Raw genomic sequence first — 9,304 nt, 5'->3', positions numbered from 1 at the left:
ATAACTGGTATTACTCTAGATTAGAAGAATTATGGAATGAGATCACTGGTTGCATTGTTAGTTCCGTAAAGTAGCTTGCAGCAGCAAGTTAGGAAGGCCACCAGTGCCACTAGGGACCTCTACACCAGGAAGTTGATGCTCCTCAGATGCATTATTATCTTGATCACTCATAAACGACTTACATAGTGATCAAGTCATTGTGTGCATTACTCACTTGGCGTCCAAAGGACTCAGACTTTCCAAGGTAAGTATTTCCTCTGTGTAACTGTTATTCACAATAGGTTGTTCCAATAACCTGTGTCCAATAGGATTTCACCATCAGCAACCATCAGATTTGTGTGTGTCTTGAACTGAATTGTGATCCCATTACATGTTACTTTCATAATGAGGAGAGGACAAAGAGAGAGAAAAATAATGACTTGGAATATAGTGTGTTAGAGATGTGTGTATATCTCTATAGTGTGTTAGTGTTTAATGCCACTTACATTACCCCATTGCAATTTCCTCAATTGAATGCTTTCAATAAACCATTTTGTAACCATAAGCACCATTATACTGTTCAAGATGGAGTTTGTGATCGGGCACACCTGGGACAGCCTTCCCGTGACCCACGACCCCCTGAGGCTGAAGTTCTCCCGCGGGGACGGGGGGCTGAAGATGTCGGTGTCTGGTCCCTTCTTCAACGACCCTGCGGAGCCGCCAGGCCGGCCCGGCCAGCCCTTCCCTGGGCTCTGGGACTATGAAGGTGGGGAAGAGGAAGTGCAGTAGTGGCCATGCCTGGTTCTTGTCCTTGTGATAATCAGACCTAGCTGGTGGTCATCGTCCAGGTTGTATTAGGATACTCACATGACAGTTCACACCAGCAACTGAAACAGATCAGTATTTACATGTGATAAGGTTAAAAACATTATTCTACTGTTGCTTTTATGTGAAGTGAGGTTACGAACAGTAGTGAGTATCAGTTGCAAAAATCTACTGTTCCTGACAGTGAAGTAAAGTGTTAGTTTAAAAACTCCAATGTTTAGACCATTGACTCCACTGTCTGCATCTTCAGTGGCAAGCAGGAACTATGGAACTTTGCAAGTAGGCCTAATTACTGGGGTGGAGTTCTGATTTATTGCAGATTAAGAATATGAAAAATGATAAGACAACCAATATAATAACCAAATTACCATTCTGTGGATCCAGAGTGCAGTGGGTGTTGATGCGACATGGTGGGTAGTTTTATTTAGCATGGTGGGTGAGACAGGTAGTAGTATGGTGGGTGAGACAGGCAGTAGTATGGTGGGTGAGACAGGTAGTAGCATGGTGGGTGAGACAGGTAGTAGCATGGTGGGTGAGACAGGTAGTAGAATAGTGGTGAGACAGGCAGTAGCATAGTGGTGAGACAGGTAGTAGAATGGTGGGTGAGACAGGTAGTAGCATGGTGGGTGAGACAGGTAGTAGAATGGTGGGTGAGACAGGCAGTAGCATGGTGGGTGAGACAGGTAGTAGCATAGTGGTGAGACAGGTAGTAGCATGGTGGGTGAGACAGGTAGTAGTATGGTGGGTGAGACAGGTAGTAGAATGGTGGGTGAGACAGGTAGTAGCATGGTGGGTGAGACAGGTAGTAGCATGGTGGGTGAGACAGGTAGTAGAATAGTGGTGAGACAGGCAGTAGCATAGTGGTGAGACAGGTAGTAGAATGGTGGGTGAGACAGGTAGTAGCATGGTGGGTGAGACAGGCAGTAGCATGGTGGGTGAGACAGGTAGTAGAATGGTGGGTGAGACAGGCAGTAGCATGGTGGGTGAGACAGGCAGTAGTATGGTGGGTGAGACAGGCAGTAGCATGGTGGGTGAGACAGGTAGTAGTATGGTGGGTGAGACAGGCAGTAGCATGGTGGGTGAGACAGGTAGTAGTATGGTGGGTGAGACAGGTAGTAGCATGGTGGGTGAGACAGGTAGTAGCATGGTGGGTGAGACAGGCAGTAGCATGGTGGGTGAGACAGGTAGTAGAATGGTGGGTGAGACAGGCAGTAGCATGGTGGGTGAGACAGGCAGTAGTATGGTGGGTGAGACAGGCAGTAGCATGGTGGGTGAGACAGTTAGTAGTATGGTGGGTGAGACAGGCAGTAGCATGGTGGGTGAGACAGGTAGTAGTATGGTGGGTGAGACAGGCAGTAGCATGGTGGGTGAGACAGGCAGTAGCATGGTGGGTGAGACAGGCAGTAGCATGGTGGGTGAGACAGGTAGTAGTATGGTGGGTGAGACAGGTAGTAGCATGGTGGGTGAGACAGGCAGTAGCATGGTGGTGAGACAGGCAGTAGTATGGTGGGTGAGACAGGTAGTAGCATGGTGGGTGAGACAGGTAGTAGTATGGTGGGTGACAGTAGTATGTAGCATGGTGGGTGAGACAGGCAATAGTATGTAGTATGGTGAGTGAGACAGGTACTAGTATGGTTTGGCCATTTCTCAATTGTTAGAAACATGATTCTTCGCAAACTCTCCTCCGTCCTCGAATTGCTTCCTACTCAAGACGCATTGGAGGAGAAGACTTACAGTAAAGTACCTCCCCTTAGATATCCTCCTCCAAAGCTTTTTCAGACAGAGGGGAGGATGCAAGAAAGGTTTCTGAGAAAAGGCCATGGTGTGAATCTCCCATGTACAGTATGTGCATACTTCCTGATCACCTATCTATTGTCCTCTGTAGGGACACTGCTCTCTGGTGGACAGATAAAGGCACTCAGGAATGGCTCCTATATTGAACAACCTTGAAGAGTTGTTTGTTTCTGTGTGAGTATGATTTTGAATGCCCATCATTTCTAACTTATATAACTTTTTTATTCTTTTCGAATTTCTTTTCTTATCTCCATAGTGGTTGAATCATTCTTCCTTGACAGCACCACTGAGAAGTACCTTGAGGTGGAGCTTTGTCCGTAAGTGAAACACTTACTTGAAATATTTGACTCCTGGAAAATGTCAAGTTCAGTTCTTTTTACAGTAGGCCTATGTTGTACGGTAAAGTGGTCAAACAATGTACAGTGCAGTGGATACATACGAATTTAGTTTGTCTTACTTTGCGTTGCAGACATGCACAACATATATTATTATGTTGCAGATTAAGAATATGAAAAATGATAAGACAACCAATATAATAACCAAATTACCGTTCTGTGGATCCAGAGTGCAATGTGTGTTGATGTGACATGGTGGGTGAGACAGGTAGTATTATTTAGTAAGTTTGTCTTACTTTGCGTTGCAGACATGGACAACATCTGGTGCTACTGCTCTCTGGCAGAGGACATGCGTTCCAGGTAGGCTGACGGATGTTCTGATTGGCTCCCCTGCGTCCTCTGTCCTTGCCTCCTTCTCAAGAAAACTCATTTGAGGAAAAAGTCTCAGGTTCTTCCCTCAGACTTACAAGGAAAAGCCGACAATCCCTTCTATATTTGACAGATGGTTCAATCCAACTATGTTTATCTTGGTGTTGTTATTGTGCGTTCCTCAGCAATGCCTCTCTCTGGCGTTCACGGTCAACATGACGGGGGACCAGTGGACGGGGGAGGCTCTTCTCCCCTGGAGCTACTTCCCACCCAACATCAACAAGATGAACTCCTACGCCATCCACGGCTCTGGGGCAGGCAGGACCTACGAGGCCCTGTACCCCGTCCCCAGGCAGGACTTGGTGGAGGGTCAACAACCTAACTTGTGAGTGTGTGATTATGACACTGTCAATGTTAGGGCTTGTTCTCCAGACCCAGATAAAGCCTCGTCCTAGACTAAAGACTAGAGTAAATAAAAAATGTTAAAAAAAGAAAAGGATATGTATTATGTTTAACCCAACTTGGCGTGAATTCAAACCTATTCAGTTGTTCAAATGGACAATCTCTATTGACAGTGCTTCTTAGCCGAGGACTACTGTATGCTCAGGCCCGGTTCAAAACGCAATCCTTCCTGCCTCCCTACCTTCCTTGAGGAAGTGACTTTTTTCTCTCTCTCTCTCACACACACACACAGCCACCTCCTGGAATACTTCCAAGACTTCTGCCTGCAAAGCATCATGGGAGAAGGCTGGGTACAGCCCGAGTCGGATCTCTGGGAAGGAAAATGCTGAGGGAGGTGAAAAACGAGCGATGACAGGGCGACCAAAGTCAACGGCGGGGAACAAAGTGCAATCGATCTTTATTAGTTAATGATGTCAGCCGCCCTGACATGATATATGTTATCAGGTTGTCAAAGGGAATTAGACGTCACCTCAATTGGCCCCACTGAGTGTGACCCAGTTCGAGAGCAGGGAGCTTCTTTTGCTGCACTAGAGGCTTTCTTTTTTATAATGATTTTCTTTTTTTAATGAGATGAACTACTTTACGAAGTCTGCAATGTCTGTTTAATGTTTGTATTGCTTTATTGAGACCAATCCATTGTGTGCCAACACTGAAGGCGTTTTGATACAATTTCTTGTCTGAGAAGATAATCCTAGTGTAGGCAGGTGAACGGCTGGTCATGTGATAGCAGCCACCCCCCTGTCTTTGTTCACCTTTTGGAAATGATGTTTAATGACATAACACAGGCCTGTTGTATTTACGCGTTAGGACTAGAGCCCAACCCATACTGGATTTTTGGATCAGATACCAATGATTAATGGGGGGGATAACTTCCCAGACAGCCAATATATCTGCAGATGTATTGTTTCTCCAGTGGTTTAATAAAAAACAGACCCTTTGTTTGGTTTGGTTTCTTTTTTCTTTTCCTTTTTTTAAATGTGTATCACAGGATCCAGAACAGAAACAATGGCAAAAAGATGCTCAGTCTCATCACCCACTGAAATATATTAGTTACGCTCAGTTATATTTAATTTACAAAGATGTACTGTGAAATGCGGTCTAAAAACATACTGTTAGAATACCTTCTGCACTGTATATTTGCCAACCACTGTTATTTGCAATAATGGTTTAATTCCACCCCTCCCCAAGACGAACTAAGTGGTACATTCCGCTCTCTGGACGAGAGTCAACAAACTGCAACTACACACCCAAGCAGTGACAAGAAAGCCTGACTCTGAAATGTATGGATACTAGCTATACAGTAGGCATGTTAACTGGTGAAATAATATCTCACTTTGTGACAGAATAAGTCTTTTGTTCAGTGAACAATCCTCTTAGTTACCAAAAACTTACTTATATTCATTCATTTCAGAATGTGAGTCTGACCAACATCTTTTGGTGCTGTATCGGTACATTATCAGAGCAGTATGTGCAGATATTTCTGTAAAAGGACAATTTCAGCCGATAATATTGAATATCTGTCAGGCTCTTTTGGCCTCACTGGGACCTATACAGACATGCATGTCAATTTCATATAGATTTGCCGCAGCCTACACTCCTTCCTTCCTTGCCAAATAAACCCACAAAAATGTCCCTGAAAGCGTCATCGATCGATCGCAGAGCCTGCGACAACACCCAGACAGACGGCCTCCATGTTTAGTCTGTCACTTAACTTTCCTACCTACTTTCGGAAACATCGAACATTTGCACAGCCTTCGGATCCGTGGCGGTAATCCCCCCCCCCCCACCCCCAGTCTCTCGGCAAACCCCCTTCTCCGATCAGTCGGACCTCAGCGTCTTCTCTCAACCCCCTCCCTTCTATTTTTTTTTATTTACCTCTCCCTCTGCCGGGACCCAGTGCATATTTACCCCCGCCTCTTGGAGCGCTCGCAAAAACTTTCGGTCCTGAGACACAGGAGATTGATTTTCGTGTAGAGGCCGTCTCCGAAGCCCTCGCCGTAATCCCTTATTGAGCCCTATCTCTTTTAATTGGCGCTCTCCTGTTTGAAGTACGCCAGTGATTAGGCGGAGAGAGCCTGCTGCTTAAGCTCCTCGTTATCGCCTTCGGTACCTTGCTGCTGCCTACTGCACAGGGAGGTGGGGGGGGGGGGATGCCAGGGCCAGCCATGGTGCTTGTGATTCTCTTCTCAACTCGACAAACACACACACACACCCCTACACACAGTCACACACACACACAAACGCACGCATGCACACACACACACCCCTACATACAGTCACACACACACAAACGCACGCATGCACACACACACACCCCTACATACACATACACATACACATACACACACACCCCTACATACACACACACACTTAAAAAGGTAATGTGATACTGCACAGGAGATATGTTCCTGATAAGATTCAAAAACTGGTCCCGTTTAATTAGTCTGAAGAGTAGCTAAGTAGGCTCCCTCTGCTCAACCTCCAAGTGTTTGAAGCGGGAGGCACACAGACATACTTGACTCCCCGCAAATGGAGCAAACTGTTCTGAAACATTTAAAAGTAGCTTACGGAGACGATACTTAATGTCAAAAACCTTCAAGTAATCTTTGCCAATCTATTTTTCAGTTCACTTCATTGGCCCCTTCAAGGGACAGAAAGGGGTCTTATTAAAGTTCTGAGCATTAAGAGGTATGATTTGGGGATCAAGTCTTGATGAAAAAATTGGAGAAGGATCAAGAGCAGAGTTGTTGCTCATGAAATAGACCGAGGTATTCTGAAGCCTACAAGCACTTTAACAAGTGTTCAGTGTGCTCCGATACGAGTGTGTGTTATGGTTACGCACAGTAGAGGAACCACACACTCATCGTCACACCTGACTGAACAGTGGATCTTGACATTGACATGGTCCGGTGCCTGTGAACATCAGTGACAGGACGTTGGCCGTACGTCCGCGTGCAAGGTAACATCTGCTCAGCAAGCCACAACAACGCTTCAGCCTAACCCAAGGTCAGCTGTACCCCTTCCTGTTCTACCCTTTCCCCACATCGAGGCCATCGTTATACAGCAGCACACGCCACCTCCGAGCTGCTCCTACGACGGAACGGAAGGCATAAACTCCTAATAAGCACCTAATTGGAGGGAACACTGAGTTATGTTTACCTCTTTGTCTGTTGGATAAATGCTTATTAACTGCACCTCATTATTGTCTGACAACTCCATCATTAATTAGGGGCGGCGGCGGCTCACGCTAGGTTGGTGCGGCGCGAAGAGCTGGGCCAGGGCCATCAGTAATGACATGGGTGGTAATTGCAGGCAAAGGCGGCCATTTTGTTTTGTGCCTTTGCAGGGGCCGTGGGTAGACTGCGGTATGGGGCGAGGGAGACGGGGGAGAGAGAGCCGCGGAGCCAAATGAATGCCAGTCACCGTTAATGAGCGCTAGATGAGCTCCCACTCAATACAGCGGAGAGGAGCGGGACGAGATGAATGAGAAAGAGAGAGGGGGAGAGAGGGACTTTTCATTAGAGGAGAATGTCAGAGCCATGCAAACACACACGGGCATATGCAAAATGGCAAACGGGTCCATGCAAACACATACGCACACCCACGCACTGTATGCACGACATTTCCAGAGTACACACACACACACACGCACGCACGCACGCACGCACGCACACACGCACACACACACACACACACACACACACACACACACACACACACACACACACACACACACACACATCATCATCAACAGCTTCACATATACCGTGCATTCGGAAAGTATTCAGACGGCTTCACTTTTTTCACATTTTGTTGTGTTATAGACTTGATTTAAATTAAAATAATTTGCCATCGGTACACACTCCACACACAATATCCCAGAATGACAGAGTGTACATGTATTACAATTTAAATACAGAAATATCTCATGTACATAAGTATTCAGATCCTTTGCTATGACACTCTTAAAATGAGTTAAAATGCAAAAAAAAATCAAAGTTGAATTGAGGCTATTTGTGTTCATGTTTGCCCCCCCATCCTTGGTGTTCCCGGTCTAATTAGACCGGTCTGATTAACTGCTTCATATCTCCAAAACTACATGGTCAAATTTGCTAAATTTGGTACCTGGTGAAAGCTGAGACCTGTGAGATGTTAAAGAATTAACATAGATATGACCAAATTACTGTAATGTGACTAAATACACAGTAGAAATTGAATATTTCATTTCCGTTTTTGAGAATTTCAAATAAGAAGGCCAGTTACTCCCTGAAACTCTATATATCTCTGCCAAACAACACATTGGATCAGTTCTTCAACATCTCAACATATACTGTGCAAAATTTGATGAGAGTATCTCTCTCCCTCTGGCTGACACCAGCGCAGGGGGAAGTTCAGGCTTGTTCTTCCTCACTGTCCCCACCATGGTGAGCTTGCGTTTCAACAGCTCCTGACCAAGCGCATATGAGGTGAAAAAGTTATCACATGTGATATTATGCCCCTTGAGACCGGCTGTCATGTCCAGCACAACACGCATGCTCTGGGTTTTTTCTGGCCTTCCATCAACAGGTTTTCCCGTGTAGACCTGCATATTCCAGGCATAGCTGCTCCTGGCATCACATGCTGCCCAGATCTTGATTCCATACTTGCCTGGTTTGCTTGGGATGTACTGCTTGAAGGGACAGCGACCTCTGAAACGGACCAGGCGCTCGTCAACTGTCACCTCAGGGCCTGGATTGTACATCAGTGGTAGGCGCTCCACCCACCTGTCCCAAACGTTCCTGATGGCAGCCAGTTTGTCATTTCGCCAGCGGGCATGTCTTGTATCTCTGTGATCAAATCGGATAACTCTCGACAGGACATGAAACTGCTGTAATGACATAGTGGACCGGAATATAGGCCTCCCGCACTCCGCATCCCACAGACTCTTTGTAGCCTCATTGTTTGACCGATATACTCCTGCTAGAATCAACAGACCTATGTAGGCTTGAAGGACTACCTGGTCCAGTGCTCTCCATGTGTCCCCAAACACACGCCTCCCCTCCAGGTTTGTCATGTCCAGTACAATTTCCTCAATGGACTCTGGTAAAAACAGTTGGAAGCTGGACTTGATGTCATCCACACGAGATGTAGCATACCGCGTTGGTCCTGGTGTCATCCTTATGATGTTTTCCACTCTCGCTCTGCTTGCTCTATCCTGGGAGGATGAATACCAGAGCAAGTTGCCACCCTTGGACTGGAATGTCACCTCAGGTGCCTGTTCTTCAGGTGCCTCTTCCTCAGGGGCCTCTTCCACAGGGGCCTCTTCCTCAGGGGCCTCTTCCTCGCCGTCTGTCTCATAACATTCTGGATCGAAGTCAGGATCGGTGTTGTCTTCCAATTCTGAGACATCCTCTTCTATCTCTGGTTCAACTTCAATCTCCTCTTCATCTGGTTAAAAAATTCGGCCGAGAGCCTCTCTGACAGATAATCGCTTAGACAGCCGCTTACTCATTGTGTTCACAGAGTGAATTCAGAGCAAAGCACAAATAAAGCTTTATATA

At 46.2% G+C, this 9,304-nt stretch overlaps 1 protein-coding gene across 1 annotated transcript; it reads left to right on the top strand.

Annotated features, from left to right (window-relative positions):
* Nucleotides 1-167: 167 nt before the first annotated feature.
* cUnh4orf33 (chromosome Un C4orf33 homolog) lies at nt 168-4,110 on the top strand. Its single transcript, XM_080533369.1, has 6 exons — nt 168-244; nt 565-745; nt 2,855-2,915; nt 3,242-3,293; nt 3,488-3,687; nt 3,997-4,110. The coding sequence occupies exons 2-6, from the start codon at nt 565-567 to the stop codon at nt 4,091-4,093; spliced, it is 591 nt and encodes a 196-aa protein (XP_080389495.1). The 5' UTR covers nt 168-244; the 3' UTR covers nt 4,094-4,110.
* Nucleotides 4,111-9,304: the final 5,194 nt, after the last annotated feature.

The sequence above is a fragment of the Nansenia antarctica genome (genome assembly GCF_963989245.1).
Source record: "Nansenia antarctica genome assembly, chromosome: 6".
Classification (NCBI taxonomy): Eukaryota; Metazoa; Chordata; class Actinopteri; order Argentiniformes; family Microstomatidae; genus Nansenia; species Nansenia antarctica.
This window is presented reverse-complemented; position numbering and strand designations above follow the sequence as displayed.

Coding starts and splice junctions, on each gene's coding strand:
- cUnh4orf33 (XM_080533369.1), top strand. CDS start 565: ATGGAGTTTGTGATCGGGCACACCTGGGACAGCCTTCCCGTGACCCAC. Junction 746..2,854: donor TGGGCTCTGGGACTATGAAG/GTGGGGAAGAGG, acceptor TTATCTCCATAG/TGGTTGAATCATTCTTCCTT. Junction 3,294..3,487: donor GCAGAGGACATGCGTTCCAG/GTAGGCTGACGG, acceptor TGCGTTCCTCAG/CAATGCCTCTCTCTGGCGTT.